This window comes from Ornithorhynchus anatinus, chromosome 7 (assembly GCF_004115215.2).
Source record: "Ornithorhynchus anatinus isolate Pmale09 chromosome 7, mOrnAna1.pri.v4, whole genome shotgun sequence".
NCBI classification, from domain to species: domain Eukaryota; kingdom Metazoa; phylum Chordata; class Mammalia; order Monotremata; family Ornithorhynchidae; genus Ornithorhynchus; species Ornithorhynchus anatinus.
The window spans coordinates 27,560,603-27,586,401 of record NC_041734.1 but is presented as its reverse complement, the minus strand read 5'-3'; the positions used below and the strand labels follow the sequence as shown (position 1 = coordinate 27,586,401).

At 41.1% G+C, this 25,799-nt stretch overlaps 1 protein-coding gene across 5 annotated transcripts in view; it reads left to right on the top strand.

Moving 5' to 3' along the window:
* Nucleotides 1-25,799, top strand: part of ERBB4 (erb-b2 receptor tyrosine kinase 4) — a 1,160,668-nt gene that overhangs the window by 600,924 nt on the left and 533,945 nt on the right. For all 5 annotated transcript variants that reach the window (XM_029069455.2, XM_029069453.2, XM_029069454.2 and 2 more), the window contains exon 3: nucleotides 8,442-8,628. In XM_029069455.2, coding sequence (XP_028925288.1) covers nucleotides 8,442-8,628 — 187 coding nt within the window. The remainder of the gene's footprint in view (nucleotides 1-8,441; nucleotides 8,629-25,799) is intronic.

Sequence of the window (25,799 nt, the reverse complement as noted above, 5' to 3'; positions counted from 1 at the left end):
TGAATTGCCATGGAGACTGAAGTACCATCTTTTTTTCTCCAATGAACGTGTTGATAGGGAGTTATGGACAATTTTGGAATGTGATTGCCCTGTGCTATTCCCTGGCCAAATGAAAATCCTGACTCTTGTTCAAACTGCATCTTTCATTAGCATTGAATTCATGCAGATTGTGTTTTGAAGAGGAAGATGAGAAATACTATGTAATTAGCCAAGTAGTCAAGTATTTGAATGGATTATGCATGATTGCTTCAGTATTTTAGTTGCAAAATGAGATATTTTTCCTTTTCCAAACCTTGTTAATAGTTTTACACTGGTTCTCTAAAATTAGACAAACGGACAGCAAAATGTAATGTTGGATTTCATTTACCATTACCATTAAAGTACCATAAACTTTGGGTAGAGTCCTTTGTGTATAAGGACAAATGAAGCCTGTGCTAGTCCTTTGTCTGGAGAGGTCTTTTCACTAGAGCTTTCTGGGGATATAGTTCCAAGTGAAGATGGTGGTCTAGTTCACCTGCTTGGGGAAGAAGTGTGGCCTAGTGGTTAAAGCATGAGCCTAGGAGTCAGAAAGCCCTGGGTTCTAATCCCAGTTCCACCATATGTCTGCAAAAGACCCTGGGCAAATCACTTCACTTCTCTGGGCCTGAGTTACCTCATTTGTAAAAAATGGGGATTAAGAATGTGAGCCCAGCGTGGCACATGGACTGTGTCCCACATGATTAACTTGTATCTATCCCAGTGCTTGAAAGAGTGCTTGGCACAAGGTAGGCGTTTTACAAGTACCACAATTATTATAATTATGTGACCCTAGTAAAATGCCTTGGAGGAGTTATGGTGCTGCACTAAGGCTGGCTGAATGCCTCAAACCTGGAAGGACTGCTCCCATGGGGTCCTTGGTGGGTGCAGAATTTCCCGAAGAGGCAATTGGTTGGTCTATAAATTTGTCTGGGCATCCTAACAAATCTACCAATCTCGAGTCAAAGCCATTGGAATACGACCCAACATGGCCCCATTTTCCTTTTCCAGTCATATGACACAAACTGAGACCGACCTGATGCCTGCCCAATGTTGTGAGTCACGATGGAGGTGGATAGATGCCAGGGTTACCAAGCCCCACAATGGAGGTGGGTAGGGGCCAGTGCTAACAGACCCCAAATCATGGGCTGGCTCTTGGTGGGGTCAGCTCTGCCTGAACATGAGGGTAGCTGAGGCCAGGCAGATTGCACCCCAACTCTCACTCTCCCAAAGCGCTGGGTGCAGTAATAATAATAATAATAATAACTATGGTACTTGCTAAAATCTTATTATGTACCAAGCACTGTTCTAAGCTCTGGGGTAGATACAGGGTAGTCAGGTTGGACACAGTCCCTGTCCCACATAGGGCTCACACTCTGAATACCCATTTTATAAATGAGGGAACTGAGGTCCAGAGAAGTTATACAGCAGACTTGAGACAGTAGTGGTGGCAGGGGTGGTGGGTGGGGGATGGGGGGAGCAACAGTGACAGTTCTGTTTTCCCATTCCAGAGCTTGGGCTGATGAGCCAGGACAGTGGAGCAAAACCTGCCTGGGTAGCCCCAGCAGACTGTCTGCATACCCTCTGTCAGCCTGGGTTCCTTCCTCCCAAGCTTTACAGAATGCCTTTATTCTTTCTTCCCCAGCACCACCCCCTGCTCAGAAGATTGGGTGACCTTGTAATTTCAGCTATGAGATGACCAATAAGTAACATTATAAATCACTCTTTTATCATATCATCTTGAAGAGTTTCACCAGATTAGCATTTTGTAATGCCAAATTTGCCAACCCATCGTGGAACCGTTCCATGGATTTGTGGGAAGAGGGAATGCCCTTCATTTTACCCTGGGATGAGAAGAAGTTCTTCATGGGGTAGAGATATAGATGAAATTGTTTAAGAATTACAGGCCATTGGTCTATACATTACTACTCAACCTTTTGCTGGAGTCAATCAGTTATATTTATTGAGTACTTACTCTGTGCTGAGCACTGTACAAAGTGCTTGGGAGAGTAAAATATTACAATATCACAGAAACAGTTCCTCCCCACAGTGAGCTTACAGTCTAGAGGGGGAGAAAGACATTAATGTAGATAAATAAATGACAGATATGTACATAAGTGCTGTGGGACTGGGAAGGGGGGTAAATACAGGGAGCAAGTCAGGATGAAGCAGAAGGGAATGGAAGAAAATGAAAGTGATTGGTCAGAACTGATGTTCCATTTTATGAGGCCAGTCTTCAGAGGCTAAATGGCTACCAAAATGAAAGAAATACAAATAGAACACAACAGAAACTACTGCATAAGTGGCTTTTCAATGCCAAGGTTTTGCTGGCTAACATATTAAGGCCAAGCTGGCCTGGCCAGGGTTGACTTGACTTTGTTGGCATCTCCGCTGTATTGTTTTCCACACATTCTCCTTCAAGAATGAAGGTAACAATCAGAAACTGACCTAGAATGATGCAAAATCAGTATATCTGGAAGTCATATTTAAAGTCAATCCTCAGTAGTAGTAATAGTACTAAATGCCTAGTCCTCTGCACACAGTAAGTGCCCAGTGAATAATAATTGATTCATTCAGTTATATTTGTTGAGCGCTTACTCTGTGGAAAGCACTGTACTAAGCGCTTGGAAAGTGCAATTCGGCAACTGATAGAGACAATCCCTACCCAACAACAGGCTAACAGTCTAGATTAATCAATTAATTCAATCGTATTTATTGAGAGCTTACTGTGTGCAGAGCACTGTACTAAGCACTTGGAAAGTACAATTCTGCAATGAATAGAGACAACCCCTGCCCACAATAGGCTCACAGTCTAGAAGAATTATTATTAATAATAATTATGGTACCTGTTAAGTGCTTACTATGTGCCAAACACTGTTCTAAGTACTGAGTTAGATACAAGTTAGTCAGGTTGGGCACAGTCCCTCTCCCACGTAGAGCTCATACTCTTCATCCCCATTTTACAGATGGGGTAACTGAGGCCTAGAGAAGTTAAGTGACTTGCACTAGGTCACACAGCTGACGTGGTTTAATCAGGATTAGAATCCAGGTCCTTCTGACTTCCAAGCCCATGCTCTTTCCATTAAGCCATACTACTTCTCTAAATACCAATGTTGATGATAGTAGTAGTATTTATTAAGCTTTTACTATGTTCAGAGCTCATCTCTCTCTCTGCATTTCATGCTTAGTCTCAAGCATAAAGGCCATATTTACTGGCTTTATGGGAGCCCCTTTAAAAATTCACCATTGTTTATGAATCATGAATATGAGTGTTTTATTCAGGCTGTAGAACAGCTCTTACCACAGAAAGATAGGCCTTAGCCTGACAATTACTATTACCATTATTATTATTAATAATATTAATATTACACTATACTTTAAGTTCTTCTTATGGGCCAGGAACTCTTCTGAGTGCTGGGTAGATACAAGTTTATCAAGTCAGACACAGTTCCTCTTTTACGTGGGGCTCACAGTGTAAATACTTCCTTTCCTGGGTAGTCTAGGGTCCTAAATGCCAAAGACCATATTTATGTTGGAAACAAGTTAAAAAAAACACTGAAGAGGTCAAGCTGTTTTCAAAATCAATCAGTTGCTTAATCAGTCAATTGATTTAAGGTGCTTACTTAGTCCTACTGTTCTAAACATTATTCAGAGTGCAACAGTGGTGTGGCCTGGAGGAAAGAGCATAGGCCTGGGAGTCAGAAGACCTGGGTTCTAATCCTGGCTCTGTCAGTTGCTTGCTGTGTGACCTTGGGCAAATAACCTAACTTCTCTGGTCCTCAGTTACCTCATCTGTAAAATGAGGATCTAGATTGCGAACTCCATATTAGACATGGATTGTGACCAAACTGATTACTGTGTATCTACCCCAATGTTTAGTGCAGTGTTTGAAACATCATAAGTGCTTAAAAAAATCCCATAAAAATCAAAATCGACATAAAATAGTAGCAAAAAACATGGTTTGTGCTCAAAGGGTGAGGTGTAAAGGGGGTAAGCTCATTGTGTGCAGGGAACATTTCTCTGTCTCTAATTCCTACCTGTGTATTCTCTCCAGTATTTAATAGAGTACTCTGCACCCAGTAAGCACTCAATAAATACCATCAATGATGATAAATCAGTCATGGTTATTTGCTAATAATGGGAGCAGAAGGAAAAACAAGAACACAAGAGAAAATAGCATAAATTGATTAGGATTAAATAGCTGAAAATTGAATACACCAGCATAATGCATGCATATATACATAGGCATGGAAGATGGAATAAAATAAAATTTAGTGCCAGGAGTGGGGGCCAGAACAAGTGTGATTAGTGTTTTATGAGTCAATCAGTAAAGTTCCCTTTTGGAGGTGAGATTTAGGAAGGTCTGAGGAAAATGAAATGATTATCACCCCTAAAAAGTCAGTCAGCCATGATCCATGATAAAAAAAAAAGTGGAAGAACATTGAACTCTTACAATGATATCAATAGTTATAGGTCACAGCCTTAGTCAAGTATAAAGCTAAAGAGGAAAATTGGAATTTCTTCATAAAATGTAATGCAAGCAATGTTATTACCAATCTTTCCAAACCCCCATAACTTTCTCTGTTTTAGTGGAAGCCACTATTATTCCATTCCATAACACCTCTGCTTTAGGGGTATTCCCTTGCATTTAACGAAAGCTTCTTATAGTGTGAGCAGCCAAGAGAAGGAAATTTCACCTTCCTGCTAGCCCACCTGGCTTTCTGCCTAACGGGTAACACTAACGTTTGGCCAAATTGGAAAACGTGTGCAATGAAATATTCTATGTTTAGTAATTTCACACCATAGTCCCTTGTTTTTTTAAAGAAACAACAGAAAACTCTGGAATAAATTTAATTTTGAATTTACAGCGATGAGTACTTCAGAAAGATGTTTCTGTACTCTGTAATGGTGAAAGTATTGCCGATGCTTTGGATTCCAACAGGATGAGAATGCTAACTTCAAGTGATTATGATGTGTAAAGGTTAAGGAAGGGCTTGAGTCATTGATAATAGTAGCAATAGCAATAATAAGTTTGATACTTGTTAAACGCTTACTATGTGCTAAACAATGTTCTATGCACTGGAGTAGATACAAGCTAATCAGGTTGGACCCAGTCCCTGTTCCACGTGGGGCTCACAGGCTCAAGCCACATTTTCCAGATTAGGTAATTGAGGCACAGAGAAGTTAAGTGACTTGCCCAAGGTCACAGAGCAGACGAGCGGAGGAGCTGGGATTAAAATCCAGGTCCTTCTGACTCCCAGGCCCATCCTCTACCCACTAGGTCATGCTTCTTCTCTCGAGTCTTCTGAGTCAGAAGATTTGGGTTTTAATGCTGGTTCTGCCACTTGCCTGTTATGTAACCTTGGGCAAATGACTTAATTTATCTGTGAAATAGGGATTAAATAGCTGTTCTCCCTCCTCCTTCAACTGTGAAACCCAAATTAAACAGGGGACTATGTCTGACTTGATTATCTCATCTCTTCCCCAGAGAGCTTAAAACTGTGCTTGGCCAATGGGAAGCAGTAATGAATACTGTTACTATTATTATCACTATTATTTTATCTTTTTATGTATACTGACCATATTACTTATGTTCAAAATTTGGACTTTGGGGATTACGTCCTTCTTGGCAATTATGAGATAAGGTAACTGGGAGTAAGTGTTTGGTTTAAAATCCCTAGCCTTGAGGAACATTTATAAAAGACTTAGAATGCTGTGGAACCTAAACTGGGCATGGACTAAGGATGTTCCAGCTGCACATGACAATCCAGAAATTTTCACAGAGCAAGAGGAAGTAGGGATTAGTGCAGGAAAAACAGTTTAGCTGGGACAGCAACAACTCTGGGACATTTAAGTAGTTTCGTTCAACTGCCCACAACCTACAGAAAATGTAAACTGTCTGAGATAAATAGGGCTATATGGGCAGGCTCTTCATACAATAAGTTTCAACTGATAGAAAACTCTTTCAAAAGCAGATAGAAAACTCTTTCAAAACCATTGCATTAACTTTTTATAGTGACCATGTTTTTCATGAGCTGGAGAATTCAAATCACTTTTTCAATACCCAGGAGTAGAAGTCAAATCTCTTTATTCTTCAGTTTTCTTCTCACTGAGCCTTCCTGCCTCTAGTCGAAAGCAATTCATTAATGTCATTTATAGGATAATTCATTGAATTACTGCTTAAACTCCATCAGCTTCTAGCCCTATAACACAATAATAATAAAGAACTCTCCACTCTTCTCAGTCTACTCTCATTAACTAATAACAATAATAGTATTTGTTACATGTTTATAACATACCATGTACTGGGGTATGTGCAAGGTAATCAGGTTGTATACAGTCTGGCACAACCTAAGAAATAGGGAGAAACAGAAATTCTCTCCCTGGGAATTCATTTATTTGAATACCTTCATCTCCTACCTTCACATAGATAAATCCCAAATCTTCATTTGCAGCCCTGTTCTCTGACTTAATTTGAAATATCTATTCTCTTAATATCTCTGGGACATCTCCATATCAAAGCTCCATTGGCACATTAAAGTCAATTCAGGCATTCCTGTAGAAGATTTCTTTTTTTGAGCATGACCCACCTGGAAAGGAAGACATGGAAGAACAGGGGAATTAAATTATCACCATAATATGGCCATGGATTGGTTACAATATCAAACAGCTCTTCCCAGATGTCATTTCCAGCCCTATTATCAAATAGTTGTTTATTAGAGCTGTATTTCATTTTGAAGACAGCGGTGCAGATGGCAAGACTGCATCTGTGAATGTGGGTGAGAGGTGAGAGAGTGGATTCCCGGCATGGGAATCAGAAGGTCGTGGGTTTTAATCCTGCCTCCACTACTTGTCTGCTGTGTGACCTTGGGCAAGTCACTTCACTACTCTGTGCCTGTTAACTGTAAAAGGGGGATTAAGACTGTGAGCCCTACATCAAACAGGGACTGAGTCAACCCGATTTGCTTGTACCCTCTCCAGGGCTTAGTACTTTGTCTGGCACTCAGTAAGCCCTTAACAAATACCACAGTTATTATTATCATTATCTCTTGCACACTTTATCCATGAAAATGCAGTTATGGTTCCTCTCCTTTCAGGTAAGCACAGCTCAAATACCAGTGGTTAAGAAGGGGTGGGTATGTCCTATCGGGAATAGAATGTGTGCTTGGGTTGTAAATGCAGTTGTGATAATTCATTCTCAGCCATCCAATTCTGTCTTGCCACATGGGAAGGCTGGGTTAAATTCCTGGCCAATTTATTTGTAACTCTCTAAGAACTGAAGAAGACAACGATAAAGAAAATAATTTTTTTAAGATTAAATCATCCTAGCTTTCTACTTGTTGGCCATTTCAGCAAGTGACCATAGAAGGCTCAAGAAGCAAACAGAATATGCATGGGAAGCATTGGACTATTACCAAAGAAAAACAAATTTAATTATGACAATATTGATGCTTGGTTTGCAGAATTTTATCTTTTCCTACCTTTTCAAGGCTTTCCCTTGTAAGTACTTTGGTATATTCCCAAGACAATCTAGGTATTTTTTAGGGTTCCAATGAAAGCTCTTTATTGAAGGACCATTTCCAGGAAATCCTAAAATAACTTCTAAAATTCACTGATCTTAGTCAATCATTGTTATTTATTGAGCTGTGACTGGGTAAGAAGCACTGTTCCAAGAGCTTGGAAAAGTACAGTACAATAAAGTTGGTAGGCAGGATCCCCGCCATCAGGAAGTTTACAATCTAGTGGGTTTAAAATTCAAGATCTAGGACACTCATTTTATTACAACCAGAAATCTAGGAAGTTTCTGCATTGTGTCTGCTGATTTTTCAAGAATAAACATTCCCCTTCTGAATGGTATGCTTTTTATTTAAAATGCATTGGCTCTCTGAAGAAGTAATGGATATGAAAATAAGGGAAAGTGTGGTAATGAATGGGGCAGAAAATTCAAATAGCTGTGTTTGATCAGCCTGTTCTACAAAATCATTCACTTTTGTTCCATCAGTGATAAATATAACATTTCATTTTATAAGCAATTTTGGCTCCTTACATGGTGTTTTAATGTGCTTGCTCAGAATCCAGTTATCAGTTAACAGAATCTTAGTTTCTTTCATTGAATTTCATTCTCAGCTATAGCACATGTATCACCACTTCGCTCTGTCAAAGACACCCATCTTTGCATTCATTCAAAGTCCAACTCATGGCAAAATGAGAATACAGCCCTTTGCTTCCTGGGATTCTTGAATTTTCTTACTAGAGCATGTTAAATAAAGAGGCATCAGATACATGCTTATATTGAGGTCTTGAAATTGTTTCAGTGGATCCCAGTGAGCCAGGCAATTTGAGGATTGTAAATAATAGGATACTAACATAAAGGTTGGGAATGACCTTACCATTTTAACACAGGCATATATTTGTGTTTCTTGCAGTCCATCCGAGAAGTCACAGGGTATGTCTTAGTGGCCCTGAATCAATTTCGTTACCTCCCTCTGGAGAATCTCCGTATCATTCGAGGAACAAAGCTCTATGAGGATCGATATGCTCTGGCAATCTTTCTCAACTACAGGAAAGACGGGAACTTTGGCCTCCAAGAACTCGGCCTCAAGAACTTAACTGGTAAGTCCTTGATGGCTTCTTTCTGTCTGTTGCGGTAAATAGATCTGTATATATATATCAATGTGTGAGTAGAGCTATAGATACAGATGCAATCATGTTCCGAAGCCTGTGGGGTATGCAATTAGTCATATGTGGATCAGAGGGGTGTGGATATTTGGCACTCATTTTCATGTGGATTTCTCATTTTCCTGCTTTTATTTACAAATATTGCAAGCTCTGTCTAAAAGACAAGAAAGTGCTAAATCCCAATTGAACTGATCTACATCTGATCCAGAGCTGACTGATCACAAAGCAAACTGGGAGGGCCCTGAATCCACAAGGGGCTCCCAAGCTGCATGAGCTGAAGCCAGTGAGGTGGTCCTCGCCCCCACCCAACATCACCTTCAAGCACATCCTGATAGGTCCCCTTTCCCTGCCACTCAGTCATTTCCCCTCCTGGGGCAGATCTTCCTTTCCTGCCTGCCGCTCTGGCCTATTGCTAGGGACAGCTTGCAGAAACTGCAAATGAGCCACATTCATTCATTCGTTCAATCGCATTTATTGCAGTGTAGAGGAGCTGCCCGGAGACAGAGCTCCAGCCATGTGTGGGACCTGCAACCCTAGACTGTAAGCTCGTTGTGGGCAACAAATGTGTCTGTTTATTGTCATACTATACTCTCTGAAGCACTTAGTACAGTGCTCTGCACATAGTAAGTTCTTAATAAATACCACTGAATGAATTGAATAAATGAACCCTGATCAACCAAGCTTGGAATCCCTGGGTTCAGGATCATGTTATCCAGAATCCCTAGAAGCTCCTCTCCTGAGTGCTGTAAGCAGGAAGGCCCATGGCTCTACTCAAATGGCAAGGAGTTTGAGTTAGTTCACAGACTCAATGGACATTCCCCAGGTTATTCAACAGCAGAAGGGAGCTAGGGTTGGAACAAAGAGTTTATTACCAGATGGAATCTCATCTGCAGACTCCCCGCTTACCTCTGGACTCACATTCTGTACTCAAACCCGCAGTTTGAGTGGATGTGATATTGGTCACTTCCCTGCCCAATCACCGAGTCTACTGTGCAGTCTTAGTGTATGCTTGTATGTTACACATGTTTGGTATGATCAGGCAAACAAGGTTCTCGTGATGTAAAACTTGTCATCTTTGCTTCTGCTCATGTTTGATGGACATGGCGAGGCCACAAGTTCATCTCAGCCAAAGCAGCAGTGGTCCTATTCAGTTCTGACTGCTTCTGGTGCACATGTCTCACACAAATCCTTAACCTTGCCGTGGAATGTCCTATCTGGCATATAGTTTTGAATTTTCAAGACCTGCTTATTCAATTCGGTTTATTTTTTTCTTGTAGGACATATATTGGATAATTCCATTAAGTTGTTTATCTTTCTCTTTATTAATTAATGCTCATAATAATGAATAAATGCATTGGAAAGAATGAAAAACCTGGTCATTTTATTTTAATCTGAAAGTATACTTAGAGGGGTTGTACAGGTAAGATAGAAGGCTCCTTAGTAGGTGTTCATAATCAATGCTAATGTTTTCTCAGCTTTCTACTTAATTTTATGACAATTCTAGATTAGTGAGGCTGAATTGGGGGTTGGTTATCAGAAATTCCTGAATGAATGTTATCAAGATGTGAAATGTGGCACTGGGAGGTGGAGAGAGATTAGAGGTTGGCTGGAGAGAGCTGGGCTCCTTCACTGGTCATGCTACAACAGCGGGCTTTGTGGCACCTCAACCTACTCTCATCTGACACCTGACCCTGTCATTAGATAATGGCAACGCTACCAAGATTGCCATCTTGTTGTTTGAAAGAAATATATTTTCCAACTCTGGTATACACTACTCTCCCAAGTACTTAGTACTGTGCTCTGCACACAGTAAGCACTCAATATAAACAATGAGGTTGATTGATTAACTCTCTGTGCTATTCTTCAAAGTGCTTAGTACACAGGTAAGTGCTCAATAAATTCCACTAATGGGTGGTATCAGTAGTATATGAAGTGCATTCATTCATTGAATCATATTTACTGAGCGCTTACTGTGTGCAAAATGCTGTACTAAGAGCTTGGGAGAGTACAGTAGATGTTAGGAAGGCTGTGGCTGCCACCATGATTGTGAATTTGGTATCAATGGTATCAGTGGGATCGATGAAACTGATTATTTGACCTCCCAAAAAGGACGAGCGAGTCAGCACTGATGTCTGAGAGGACAACCATCCCATGATTCCTCCAAACATCCTTTATTCAAGCATCCTGGAAATTATTTTCAGGGAAATAAAAAGCGGAAACATAGTTTATATCAATGATTCAATGTTTCTGTACATTTTTTTCACTTTCATTTTGCACCCTACTATCGGAGTGCATAACAACAGAGAGTTTGTAAGGCACAAAGCAACAGGTTTCCTTCTATGAGTCTAATGCAGTGTAGAAATGAAGTAATTCCAGCTGGAGCATGGGTGTGGACATGGGAGAGAACACTTATTTGTTTTTTTTTTAATTAAGAGGCAACAATAAGCTTAATGCATGTGTGGTGCAACAGCCAAAACCCTCCCTAGAAATTTGGACTCCCAAAAATGAATAGTGTCCACTTACACTATATTTTGAGAGGACAGATTTTTACCAAGATTCTTAGGTTACATGACTTTCATTTTTTACTCTTTTCTAACACTTGAAACATTATCACTCAGTGGTTTGAATGCACTCTATGAAGAATTATGCACTGGAGCAAACCATTATCTAATGATTTCTAGTGTTAGCTACTTCCCATAGTTAACATCAGCAACCACCTATTACAAAGATGCTAGTCAAAAGATTCTGCCCTTTCTTCCCAGATGTATTAAAGCTATCCATGTGGAAATAAAGCTTTAATTTTTAATGTTGGTCCATGATGGATTGCTTGTTGTAGGCAATGATCAACTTCAGAGTTGTTCTGTTCATGGCAATGAAAAAATAAGAACTCTACTGGGCTACTGATGCCCTGGATATTCTCCCCAACACACACACACACACACACATACACACACACACACAACGACTTTGGGACTACCATTTTCCCCTTCTCCATCCAGAAGGATGAAGAATCAATCAATCATGTTATTTATTAAGCTTGATGTGTAGAGTACTGTAGTAAGCACTTAGGGTAGGGCAATGCAAGAGTTGGTAGACACAAGTCCTATCCACATTGAGCTCACAAACTGGAGGAGAAAACAGATATTAAACTAATTACAGAGGGGTATGTATACATGCTGGGAGGGAGGGGTATTGAATCCCATTTTGCAGATGAAGGAACTGAGACACAGAGAAGTTAAGTGACTTGCCCAAGGTCATACAGCAAGTATGTGGGGAGCCAGGACTGGAACCCGAGTTCTCTGACTCCCAGGCTCATCCTCTTTCCACTAGGTGACACTCCTTCCCAGTCCCAAGTGTCTCGGTGATGCAGAAAGGAGTGCAAATAGGGGAAGTGAGAGGTCAGTTAGGGAAGACCTCTTGGATTAGATAGGATTTTAGTAGGACTTTGAAAACCAATAGAGTCGTGTTCTGTCAGAAATCATGGGGATGGGTACTGTAGGCCATAGAGAGGACATGGGCAAGGGGTCGGTGGAGAGACAGACAAGTTTGAGTTACAGTAAGTGAGCAGCAGTGTACATTTTCAGCTTTCAGAACTTCATTCATTCCTTCATTCAACTGTATTTACTGAGCGCTTACTGTGTGCAAAGCACTGTACGAAGAACTTGGGAGAATACAATAGATGTTAGAAGGGCTGTGACCGCCACTGTGACTGTGAATTTGGGACTCTGAGCACCAAGTAGCCCAAATGCCTACTCCTCTAGCCATAGTGCCCTATTTCATTTGATGTTCATAGCATTGTCCTTGTCTTTGATATTGTTTTCTCTCTGATCTCCCTTCCTCCTCTCTCGCCCTGCTCCAGTCTATTCTTCACTCCGCTGTCCGGCTCATCTTCCTGCAGAAACGATCTGGGCATGTCATTCCCCTTCTTAAACACCTCCAGTGGTTGCCTATCAACCTCCACTCCAAACAAAAACTCCTCACTCTAGGCTTCAAGGCTCTACATCACCTTGCCCCTTCCTACCTCTCCTCCCTTCTCTCTTTCTACCACCCACTCCGCACGCTCCACTCCTCCGCCACCCACCTCTTCACCGTGCCTCGGTCTCGCCTATCCCGCCATCGACCCCTGGGCCATGTCCTCCCGCGGTCCTGGAACGCCCTCCCTCCTCACCTCCGCCAAACTAATTCTCTTCCCCTCTTCAAAACCCTACTTAAAACTCATCTCCTCCAAGAGGCCTTCCCAGACTGAGCTCCCCTTCTCCCTCTACTCCCTCTACCTCCCCCCCTTCACCTCTCCGCAGCTTAACCCTCTTTTCCCCCCATTTCCCTCTGTTCCTCTCCCCTCCCTTCCCATCCCCTCAGCACTGTACTCGTCTGCTCAACTGTATATAATTTCATTACCCTATTCATTTTGTTAATGAAATGTACATCACCTTGATTCTATTTAGTTGCCATTGTTTTCGAGATGTTCTTCCCCTTGACTCTATTTATTGCCATTGTTCTTGTCTGTCTCCCCCGATTAGACTGTAAGCCCATCAAACGGCAGGGACTGTCTCTATCTGTTGCCATCTTGTTCATTCCAAGCGCTTAGTACAGTGCTCTGCACATAGTAAGCGCTCAATAAATACTATTGAATGAATGAATGAATGCTTTATATTTTTATATTTTCATTCCTTGGTCTTTGACTGTGAGCCCACGAGGGCCAGGGACTGTGCATAACTTTCATTTCTGTATTTTTTTTCCTAGTACCTAGTTTAATGTTCTAAGCAGAATAAGCACTTAAAATATACACCTACTACTACTACTACTACCACAGTGTTGTTGTGGAGCAAAAGAAGCATGGAAAATCAAAATAGGTTCCAAATTGAATAGACAAAAAATGTGTAAGGTTCTTGGAGGAAACATTTTTTTAATGTTGTCACCTCTTTATCTTAAAAATTGAAAAAAACAAAATTGGAGAATTTGAATCCATTTTAGAAAATGAGACTATTCTCTAGGCTCTGATGTTTATTATTTGTTGAGAACCCTTTGTGGACTGAGTTTTCAGATAATAAAGGAGCCATTTAAGCTTTTATGGTCTCAATAGGGCTGTTAGGGCAACTCTAATGTGGTCTGTCATGGGTATGAAAGTGATAAAGTTTGAAGACTCAAGAGATGTGTATAAATTCAGTGGAAAAAGGGCTTCCCATGTTTGGAATTTTTCAAGGAAGAAGTTCAGTTTAGGGAGAAATTTGGGACAAAAATCATTTAGTTTATCCCTTAGCTTTGGAGTTTTATGGGAAACCAGATTTAAACTGCTGATCCCACTATCAGAGTGGCTGTGTTTCTTAGGGGGAATTACTCTCTGTGTTCTTGGTTTGCTAGAATGGGGGCAGTCAGGGTAGGAAAAAACCTCTATGAATACTGGGAATGGTCCAGGACCTGGAAAAAAAATCTGAGAGGAGAGAGTGGAGATCAGGAAGCTGCAGCAGAACCAACTGGGAAATAATTTCAAACATAACATTATACGAGGTATTTTTACTTGTAAAAAATCTGCATTGCCTATGAAGGAGCTCAACAGAGTTTTAATACCCTAAAGGGAAAGGTTACACAAATATACACAGTAATGAAAGATGTGGAGTTACTAGGATAAAAATTCAAGTAAAAAGAAAATCTACTGAATCATGTTCCTTGATGCACTGTTCTCAGAATACAACTTGTGTAGTGTCTCAGAAGGTTTTCCTGTGGGACTTTTGATTGAGAGGGCAGCCACTTAACAGGAGTACTCTTACCTTTAATTTATAGAATGCCTTCTTTAAACTGTTGCTAGCTACTCATTTGCAAACACTCTTCCACTCAAAATTTCTATTTTTAATTCCATTTATGTGTTGCAATTTCAAGCAAGACATGGTCTTCATTTTTAAAATGACTGTATTAGCTTTTAGCATGATATTCAGCATGGCTGGAGTAGTTGTTTTGCTCAAACCAAGTCCTAATCTCTCATTCATTCATTCAATAGTATTTATTGAGCACTTACTCTGGGCAGAGCACTGTACTAAGCCCTTGGAATGTACAATTCGGCAATAGATAGAGACAGTCCCTGCCCATTGATGGGCTTACAGTCTAATCGGGGGAGACAGATGGACAAAAACAATAGCAATAAATAGAATCAAGGGGATGTACATCTCACTGACAAAATAAATAGGGTAATAAAAATATATTCAAATGAGAAAATGAGCACAGTGCTGAGGGGAGGGGAAGGGAGAGGGGGAGGAGCAGAGCGAAAGGGGAGAAAGGGGACTTAGCTGAAGGGAGGTGAAGGGGGGGCAGAAAGGCAGCAGAGGGAGCAGAGGGAAAAGGGGAAGCTCAGTCTGGGAAGGCCTCTTGGAGGAGGTGAGCTTTCGGTAGGATTTTGAAGAAGGGAAGAGAGTTCGGCGGAGGTGAGGAGGGAGGGCATTCCAGGACAGAGGGAGGACGTGGGCCAGGGGTCGACGGCGGGAGAGGCAAGAACAGGGGACGGTGAGGAGGTGGGCGGCAGAGGAGCGTAGCATGCGGGGTGGGCAGTAGAAAGAGAGAAGGGAGGAGAGGTAGGAAGGGGCAAGGTGATGGAGAACCTTGAAGCCTAGAGTGAGAAGTTTTTGTTTTGTGCGGAGGTTGATAGGCAACCACTGGAGGTTTTTAAGGAGGGGAGTGACATGCCCAGAGCATTTCTGCAGGAAGATGATCCAGGCAGCAGAATGAAGAATAAACTGGAGCAGGGAGAGACAGAAGGAAGGGAGATCAGAAAGAAGGCTGACACAATAATCCAGCCAGAATATTACGAGAGCCTGTAACAGTAAGATAGCCATTTGATTGGAGAGGAAAGGGTGGATCTTGGTAATATTATAAAGGTGATACCGGCAGGCCTTGGTGACGGATTGGATGTGTGGGGTGAATGAGAGAGCTGAGTCAAGGATGACACCAAGGTGTGGGCTTGAGAGACAGGAAGGATGGTCATACTGTCCACAGTGTTAGGGAAGTCAGGAAGAGGACAGGGCTTGGGTGGGAAGATAAGGAGCTCAGTTTTGGACATGTAGAGTTTTAGGTGGTGGGCAGACATCCAGGTGGAGATGTCCTGGAGGCAGGAGGAGATATGAGCCTGAAGGGAGGGGGAGAGAACAGGGGCGAAGATGTAGATTTGTGTGTCATCTGCATAGAGATGATAGTTGAAGCCGTGGGAGCGAATGAGTTCACCAAGGGAGTGAGTGTAGATGGAGAACAGAAGAGGGCCAAGAACTGACCCTTGAGGAACCCCTACAGTTAGAGGATGGGGAGGGGGAGGAGGAGCCTGCGAAGGAGACCGAGAATGAACGGCCAGAAAGATAAGAGGAGAACCAGGAGAGGACAGAGTTCATGAAGCCAAGGTGACATAAGGTGTGGAGGATGCTACTAAAGATTGGACAAAAGAGTGAGGATGTGAAATCTGGTACCTTTGCCTCATTTCACCTCATTTAATCTCTTCCTTCCTCTTTCTCTCTCCTCTTTCCTCTTTCTTAAATTAGACTCCTCCTTTGAAGTCAGAAAATGTGAAAGTCAGTTCAAGCCATCATTGTATCTTGGGGAAATGAGCCTAATACCTTTCTCAACTATTTCTTCCAAGTGTGTACAGATAAAACAACCTAAACATTTTAGCACATTCCAAGGTTGCAATTTCTTTCATAGTACAACCAGAGACAGCTGGAGTTTCTATTGGCCTCAAAACAATGAAAATGTGACTATATTGCTATATAATAATATCATAATTTCAGGTGCTGTTCACAGTTTCCAGTTTTGTGTTATGAACCAATGTTGGAAATCATGAGCAAACCCAAGGAAAAGAAGTTCAACAGAGGATCGAGAATGTTTTTGGAAGAAATGCCTCTTTAATGAGTTTATCAGAACGTTGTCAGTGACCAAAAAACATAGCTTTGAAGGACATTTATTTTAGGAAATTCTGCCAGCCCACATCAGGATAATTCAAGCACCAATAATAACTGTAGCATTTGTAAAGTGTCTACTATGTGGCAAGCACAACTAAGAGAAGCAGTGTGGCTCAGTGGAACGAATACAGGCTTGGGAATTAGAGGTCATGGGTTCTAATTCCAGCTCCACCGCTTGTCAGCTGTGTGACTTTGGGCAAGTCACTTAACTTCTCTGTACCTCAGTTACCTCATCTGTAAAATGAGGATTCAGACTGTGAGCCCCATGTGGGACAACCTGATTACCTTGTAACCACCGCCCCCACCACCACCAGCACTTAGAACAATGCTTGGCAAACAAATGCCATCATCATTATTATTATTAATACAACAAAATCAGATCAAATGCCTTTGTCCCTCACAGCGCTAACTATCTAATGGGGAAAGAGAACAGGGATATACAGAAGAGGAAACTGAGGTCCAGATAAATTAAGTGACTTGCCCAAGGTCACATATCAGACAAATGGTAGAGCTGGGATCAGAAACCAAGCCTGCTGACTCCCAGTCCCGCATGCTTTTTTCTGGGCCACACTGCTTCTCTGAAACCCCGTCATACCTTCATTACCAAATCCCTCACAAAACTTTTTGTTTAACCAGAAGAAACATAGGATTATTCAGCACTATAATCAAACTGGCCAAAGTTTCTTCACATGACAGCCGAGTGATTGACAGGCAGTTGTCACCCACCTGCTTCTCTTTAGCTTTCCTTTGCACACATAAGTGGATGTCAACTGTTTTCCGTTAATACATATTCAAATAGGTTCTTGTTTCTCGGCTGGGATTTTGAAGAGCATCTCGTTTAGTCAGACAGATGTGTTCCGTCTCTAACCACCACTTCTGGTGCAGTTCTATTCATGGATTCGCTCTCTCTGGCAGGGGGTTGAGTGGGGCTGTTTTCCCATACAGTGTTACTTCTGCTTCTGTATCATCACTGCACCTCTCTCCCTCCCACAACCACACCAACGCTGGCACAACCCCTTTGCCCATACTCAGGAAAGCAAACTAAGCACCTGACTCCTGCCTCCATCTTCATTATAAATTTCCCTTGACCTTGCCATTTGTCTCATCCAGATAGGGCCTTGTATTCATTCTTTGAGTTCCTCTTGAACACTCTGTTCCAAACCCTTTTTTCCACTGCTTGGTGTGATGCTCTAGCAAGGAATGTGTAAATGGACTGAACTAAATGGTACCCAATTTACTTTAAATAAATTACTAGAATACATATATATTTATATATATTAAGGAAACTCAATTTTATTATCTCAGAAATGGATAAAGCAGGTGGTCAGAGATGATGAGAAACAGTGTGCCCTAGTGAATAGAGCATGAGAGACAGAAGGACCTGGGTTCTAATCCTGAATCTCTCACTTGTCTGCTGGGTGACTTTGGGCAACTCACTTAACTTCTCTGTGTCTCAGTTACCTCATCTGTAAAGTGAGGATTAAAACTTTGAGCCTCATGTGGTACATGTACTGTATGCAGCCTGATTACCCTGTATCTACCCCCCTACTTAGTACAGTGTCTGGAAAATAGTAAGTCCTTAACAGATACCATTCAAAAAAATGTAATTACCAACTATCAATCAATCAATCAATGGTACTTATTGAGAACTTGAGTACAGAGCACCGTGCCAGCTAGCGAGAAGCTGCCTGGCTTAGTGGAATCAGGCTAGGACTGAGCATCATGAGAGTCAGTTCTAATCCTGGCTCTGCCATTTGCCTGCTGGGTTACCTTGAGCAAGTCACTCAACTTCTCTGTGCCTCCATTTCCTCATTGGTAAAATGGGAATTAAATACCTGTTTTCTCTAGCTCTGTACCCCCCACCCCCTGACCGGCTTAGACTGTGAGGCCCATGTGGAACAGAGACTGTATCTGATTGGATTGCACTGCATCAACCCCAGGACTTAACATAGTGCTTCGCATATAGGAAAGGCTTAATAAATATTACTAAGTCAATCCAAGCACTTGTAAATGGAGTTCAAGCCTATGATAATGTTCCTTCTATATAAAGACTGAAGAATTCTTAATTTTATTTTTCAAAGTAAAGATTGGAAAATTAAAGCCCTTTTGACCAACTTGCAAAAATAGATTTGGAATAGGACAAGTAGAAAGGTTGAATGAAGTAAAAAAGCAACTAAATGTCTGGACATTACTATGCATACTTTGAATGAGTTACTGAACTTCACATCTATGTATTACATTGTCACTTCATGTATTTAGAAATTGCATGTCATAATGATAAATCTTTGCAATTAAAACTCAATCAGTGCAGCTCTTTGGGGTTATCGAGGAGGGGGTATGTCAGAAATTCTTGTCTTAGTTCAAATTCCCTTTAACTATATTAGCGAATTCCAAGAGTAATATTTAAAAAATTGATACATTTGATGTTGAGGTATGTCATGTCATGTTCTTATATGATTCTCTTGGAGAACACAAATGCATATTAAGACCCCATGTTGTTATTCTAATCAATAGCACTACAAAACATCAATAACTGTGGTGTTTGTTATCATTTTGAATTGATTTAAAAACTTATAAATGCTGAGAATTTGAAAAACAGATTAAAATTTGAGCTTGGTTAATAGAGCCATATTTCTAGTCCCCCACCTGCTTAGACTGTGATCAATTTGATTATCTTGTATCTATCCCAGAGCTTAGTACAGAATTTGGTACATATAAATTGCTTAACAAATACCACTAAGTACTATTATTATTATTATAATAGATGCCTAAAAACTTTGGTTTCAATTTACCCTTATTTTTGAGCCCCCCCTTTCTTCTCCCCCAGTCCCATCTGTGTTGTCCAGACTTGCTGCCTTTGTTCTCCCTCTTCCCAGCCCCACCGCACTTATGATGAAAGTATCTGTAATTTATTTATTTATATTGATGCGTGTCTCCCCTATCTAGACTGTAAGCTCATTGTGGACAGGGAATGTGTCTGTTTTCTGTTGTACTCTCCCAAGCACTTAGTACAGTGCTTTGCGCACAGTAAGCTCTCAATAAATATGATTGATTGAATGAATGAATGAATGAATGAATGAATGAATCTACTAGCTCTATGGTACTCTCCAAAGTGCTTAGTAAAGGGCTCTGTTTTCAGCAGGTGCTCAATAAATACTGTTGATTGATTACTTGATTAAAAATGTGATAGCCCCTTTATTATAGAAACTTGCCATCAGTGAGGTAAGTTCAAAAACCAAGGATAACAGTGTATAGATTGTACACATTCAATCTGTATGCATGTCCCTCTGTACTGTAAACTCATTATGGGCAGGGAATATATCAGCAAATTATGTTGTATTGTATTCTCCCAAATGCTTCAGTTAGTGCTCTGTACACAGTAAGCACTCAATAAAAACCGCAGTTGGATTTATTGGTTGACTAATAACATTACAGCAATACATTTTTGAATATATTATTTATTATATAAAATTACACTACCTTGTCATAGTTTTACTTTGTAATGTCCACTGAACATTTACTACGAAAATTCTTCAAATCTTTCTTTCAATCTGTTTAACATCTAAAAGGAATTCCTGTTTCGAATGTCTTAGTTCCATTACTCATTTGATTAATGACTCCATTTATTTGGGAAGTCTGTAAAATCTCCTTTTTTAAGCCTTGGATGACTTTTAGGGAGTGAAAGAAAAGGATAATTAGTTGAGAGCATCAAAAATAATTTTAGCTGGTTTAATTTTTGATTACCAACCCAGGTATTCCTTGGGTGCCAAGGAAATCCTGTTCATTGTCATTCATGACAATTTCTTGGTTTTGTTCTCAGAAGTCGTTCTGTTAGGAGGAGTGATCAATTCAGTCTATTCCTTGGAGATTACTATTAAATCCCAAAGGAGGCTCATTAATCATTTTTTTCCTTCAAGTCCTGACACTGAATGAACAATGTGCTTTGAATATGTGAATGTGCCCCCTTGAGTTCTGAATAAATAGATGGTTGGGGTAAGGTATAACGTTTTGCTTTTTCTCTGAATTACACATTTACCAATTGCTTATTTCATGTGGTCAGGCATTCATTTCTGAAGTATTTGTTGGAACTTTGTCAAATCAAGTGAGTTTGTCTTGAATGAGAAACTTACAGACATTGCTGAGAAAAGGGCAGGTGATGGTGAGAAGTGCATTTGGGTTGTCAGGTGTCTTGATCTGCAGTTCCACTTGTTATGTGAGAGAAATGGGCACCCCTTACTGTCCAGATAGCACTGGGAGGAACCACTTAGAAGTAGCTATTGATTTCCAGTAATAGATCTGAATTTTGGATCTCTTCTCAAGTGACAAAGGTCTAGAGAGAAAGGGCTGGTGGGTTCTCAACATACATCTCCAGATTCATTTCCTGGTTGTTCTCTTCATGAGTGAAGAAAAGGAGAATAAAAATACCTCAGAGATTCCTTGGTTCATGTGGGTCTCTGTCAAATCTCTGGTAGAGTTCTACCATTTGAGCTCCTGGATTTCTTTTTTATACTAAATAAAGTGAATCATCATGCTAAGTCTCTGAGACGTGTGATGTGGGAGAATAGCTTTTGTTTATTTTCATCAATTTGAGTTTGGTGCATATGTGTTTGGTCTGCCGTGAATAGAGTGTTCCAGAGAGGCCGTTCTGTATGAAAAGCATCCTTCCTAAGACAACTTGCCTGTCAGCTTGTCAGACGGATTCACTTCTGTGAATGAGTGAGAAAAAAAGAAAGAAAGCAGAGGCATTTTTACCCACAGATGGAAAAGAGATGTGAACACGAAAGATGAAAAACCAAGTCAAACCCTAGGACTTAGCCAAAAGGGAAATTAAAATAGGTAACACTGAGGGACAGGGAATAAGAGGGAGAAACTGAAAATGAAAATGGAGAAGTAGAATAGATGTTCAGTGTTATAAAGAACTATTAAAACATCACAGGCACTGGTGAATTAACAAATTCACATGCACATAAACTATATGATAGAAAATTACCAAATAAGCATCAAAATATTTTCTTTCTCAGACAAACATGCTTTGTTACTCAAATATGGACTGCTTTTTGCTTCTGGATAAATGATTGGGGATAATATTTTACTTCCAAATATTGGTTTCCATGGAAAATGAATTTCAAGTGAAGTGCAAAGGGCATATGCAGCTAGAATGACAGATGGGTATTTTATACATATTTCCAGTTGTCTATAAAGCATTGAAATCTTCTCTGTGTCATGAGGAATGTGGGTATCATAGGTTTTAAAGGAACAAAGGTGTCACAGGGGGAAAACACGCTGGCGAGCTTTTATTTGATGCTTAGAAACCGTTCAAGTGTCTGACATGTGAAACCTCTGGGTATGCTCTTTTTAAGAATTTAATATGCATGTGAGTGTGTGTGTGCAATTTCAAAACAAAGGGAATGTTAAAAAAAAAGTCTGTCCTCTCTCATTATGTGCACACATGCATGCAGACAGAGGCATGCAAATGTTCATATACACACAGAGATATTCAAATCCCACTATTTAATCTCCCAAGGGATACCTATACTGCATCTGTCAGCCAGAATTACCATAGCCCCAGAGCTAGAGTTGGAAATCCAAACTTTGCTGACTGAAAAACTGTACAGAAGGACAGTGTTGAACAGAGCTCTTTTCATTCCACTCCAAGACATTCCTCTTAGCTCCTGAAATAGCTATGTTTTGTCCTGTAGATAAAACACTGGGGAAGGAAACACTGCAAATATCTGCTGTGCATCCCTCCAAAGGAGGTTCCAAGTTGGAAATTGAACGTCGGTCATTGGGCTAGAGCTTGGGGAAGGTCAAGCGCCTTCTTTTGGACATCCGTTTTTCTGAGGCTAATGGGAGAATTATAGGAGGAATGAAATTCGGCAATCCTCCCAGACAAGCTAAATCACACCAAAACAATGAAAACACTCCAACGAGCTAGAGGTAAGTGACTAAAGTAGCTAGTCCTTGGAGGAGGAAATTGGCTTTTCCAAACTCAATGTCAAGACTATTTTCAATGTGTGGCAACTCTGTCCTTTAGAACAAATCCCCCTGTAAAATAACCACCAAAGGCCCAGTTAACATCATTCGGGGTTTTGGTGTTCTTAAGGATTCAGTACAAACTAGGCTTGCTTCCTTTTTGTAGAGGCAGAAGGGAGAGGACATGCTGCTTAACTCATGTGCCCAGGATAGGCTTTTATAGTCAGGTTACTGTTACTTTGAGTTAACTAGGGAAGCCCCAGGCTGGCATTTGGTAACCGGGAAAAAAGAAGTGGTACAGCCTAGTGACAGTCAGCCAGCTCAGGGGGAGACACTGATGGTCTCTACCCAGGTTTGTGACTGTGTGGTCCTCTGTGCTTTCACCTGAAAAATTCAAAAATCTAATGTTACATGGAGATAGTTCCAGGACACAGAATTGAGTAAATCAGTTTTGCCATCGAAGAACCTAGGAGGCATTTCACAGCGATCACTCTTTGGCCCCTGCACTTGTTGATGTTTTTCTACAGTGATTTCTGGAGGGGGTCTAAGGGCTGGATCCAGGGGAAGAAGAGAGGTTTTGGGAAGGGAGAAAAGGAAAAGAAGGAGAAAGGAGGTGGGAGAGATTGAGATGGAGGGAGAGAGATAGATTGGGAAATAGGGATACAGAGAGAGAGGGAGTAAGAGAGAGGGATAAATAGGGAAATGGAAAGACAATGAAATAGAGAGAGAATGAGAGTGAAAGAGAGAGAAAAAAATGGAGTGAGATAGACAGAAACCGGGAGACAAAGAGATATTCATCCATCCTCAACCCCACAACACATACGGGAAGCAGTGTGGCTCAGTGGAAAGAGCCCGGGCTTGGGAGTCAGAGATCATGGGTTCGAATCTCGACTCTGCCATTTGTCAGCTGTGTGACTGTGGGCAAGTCACTTCAATTCTCTGTGCCTCAGTTACCTCATCTGGAAAATGGGGATGAAGACTACGAGCCTCACCTGGGACACCCTGATTGCCCTGTATCTACCCCAGCGCTTAGAACAATGCTCTGCACATAGTAAGCACTTAACAAATACCAACATTATTATTATATGTACATATCTTTAAATTATATATAGTAAATTATTTATTTATATCAATATATGTCTCTCCCTCTAAACAATAAGCTCACTGTGGACAGGGAATGTTTCTGCCAACTCTGTTGTATTACAGAGAAGCAGTGTGGCTCAATGGAAAGAGCCCGGGCTTGGGAGTCAGAGATCATGGGTTTGAATCTCGACTCTGCCACTTGTCAGCTGTGTGACCGTGGGCAAGTCACTTAACTTCTCTATGCCTCAGTTACCTCATCTGTAAAGTGGGGATTAATTGTGAGCCTCACATGGGGCAACCTGATTACCCTGTATCTACCCCAGGGCTTAGAATAATAATAATGTTGGTATTTGTTAAGCGCTTACTATGTGCAGAGCACTGTTCTAAGCGCTGGGGTAGACACAGGGGAATCAGGTTGTCCCACGTGGGGCTCACAGTCTTAGAACAGTGCTCTGCACATAGTAAGCACTTAACAAATACCAACATTATCGTTATTACTCTCCCAAGCACTTAATACAGAGGTCTGCACCTAGAAAACGCTGAATAAATACCACTGAATGAATGAATGAATGAATGGAGAGAGAAAAAAGGTAGTGTTCCCCCTCTTCTTGCAGTGGCAACCTTAACTTTCACTCCCGTGACTTCAACTACAATCTCTATGCAGATGATTCCCAAATCTACATCTCCAGCCCTGATCTACTTCTCTGTAGCCACACATGTCCTCCTGCCTTCAAAAGACCTCTACTTAGATGTCTTGCTGACACGTCTGTTAAACTCTACTCTCCCAAGCTCCATAATCACCTCAACCATGCAAGAAGTTCTGTCCCCTCTCCATGGTCTAAAGTAGGACCTTTCAAATATCCAGCTCAAGGCCTATCATGTGATGAGTGTGAACCCCCCAAAATTGGACCATTCTCAATGTACAGGCGATTTTCATTATGGTCCTACTGAGGGCTAAGAGTGTACTGAGCACTTAGAAGAGTACAGCAGGAGGAAGGCCACTTTTCCACTCCTCAAGGAGTTTACAACGTCTATTTCCAGAGGTATATTTGTTTTTTACAGTTCCATAATGACTACAGGAAAGACCTTGTGAAATATTATTCAGCAACCCAAAACAAAGATACCATATTCACTCACATAATTGCTCCCACTACTTAATTCCACCATCGGATTTTTGAGCAGGACGTAAAAGATTGTTTATAATCAGTATCAGTAGTGTGGCCTTGGAGAGGGAGAGGAGTTAGGTCAGAACATTATGGATACAGGCTCGTGCCTCAAAGTCTTTGTCTTTGAAAGGTGTCCGTGTGTGGTCCAGGAAAGGAGATGAATAGAGACAGACTGCAGACAGACTGCCATGGATACAGGCTCCTTGGAAAGTGTGTATTCTGGGGAAGGAAGAGAAGTGTTAGAACACACAAATGCTGCAGCTGCAGAATCACAGAGACATGCTAACTCCAGGATAGAAAGAGGAGGCAGAGTTATTATAATTCACGGGGTTCCTATTATGTGCAGCACTTGGGAGAGTAAATGTAAGAAATTTAGTCTCAAGCATCCTCTTAACTTCCTACTCCTTCTTCCCTCCTTTCCTCCTCTCTTTTTTTTTCTTTTTTTTCCAGCTTCTCCTATTGATAGATTGATATCCCTGCCTAATATCCCCTTCCCTGTTTAGGGGTTGAAAAAGTGATGAAAATAAGTGGGTTAATATGGAACTAAATATTGCATCCTTCCAATCATTTAGAACTGAAAAAATAGGTCCTTTGACATGAAGTTTCTTCTAGGATTTTGCTGTGGAAGTTGTGAAAGCAGAGGGAATAATAGGAGTATAGTAGCATGATTTAAATCTTGCTCCAGCTAATATTAGTGATAGTTGATAAGCACTTAAATGGGACAAGTACTTTAGTACATACCAGATAATCAGGTCAGACACTGCCCTCATCCCACGTGGGCCTCACAATCTAAACGGGAAAGAAGAATGGATATTTAATCCCCATTTTACAGATGAGGAGACTGAGGCACTGAGAAGTTAGAGGACTTCCCCAAGGTCACACAGCAGGCAGAGCCAGAATTTTAACATAAGTCCTCTTACCCCCAAGCCTGTGCTCTTGTCACTAGGCC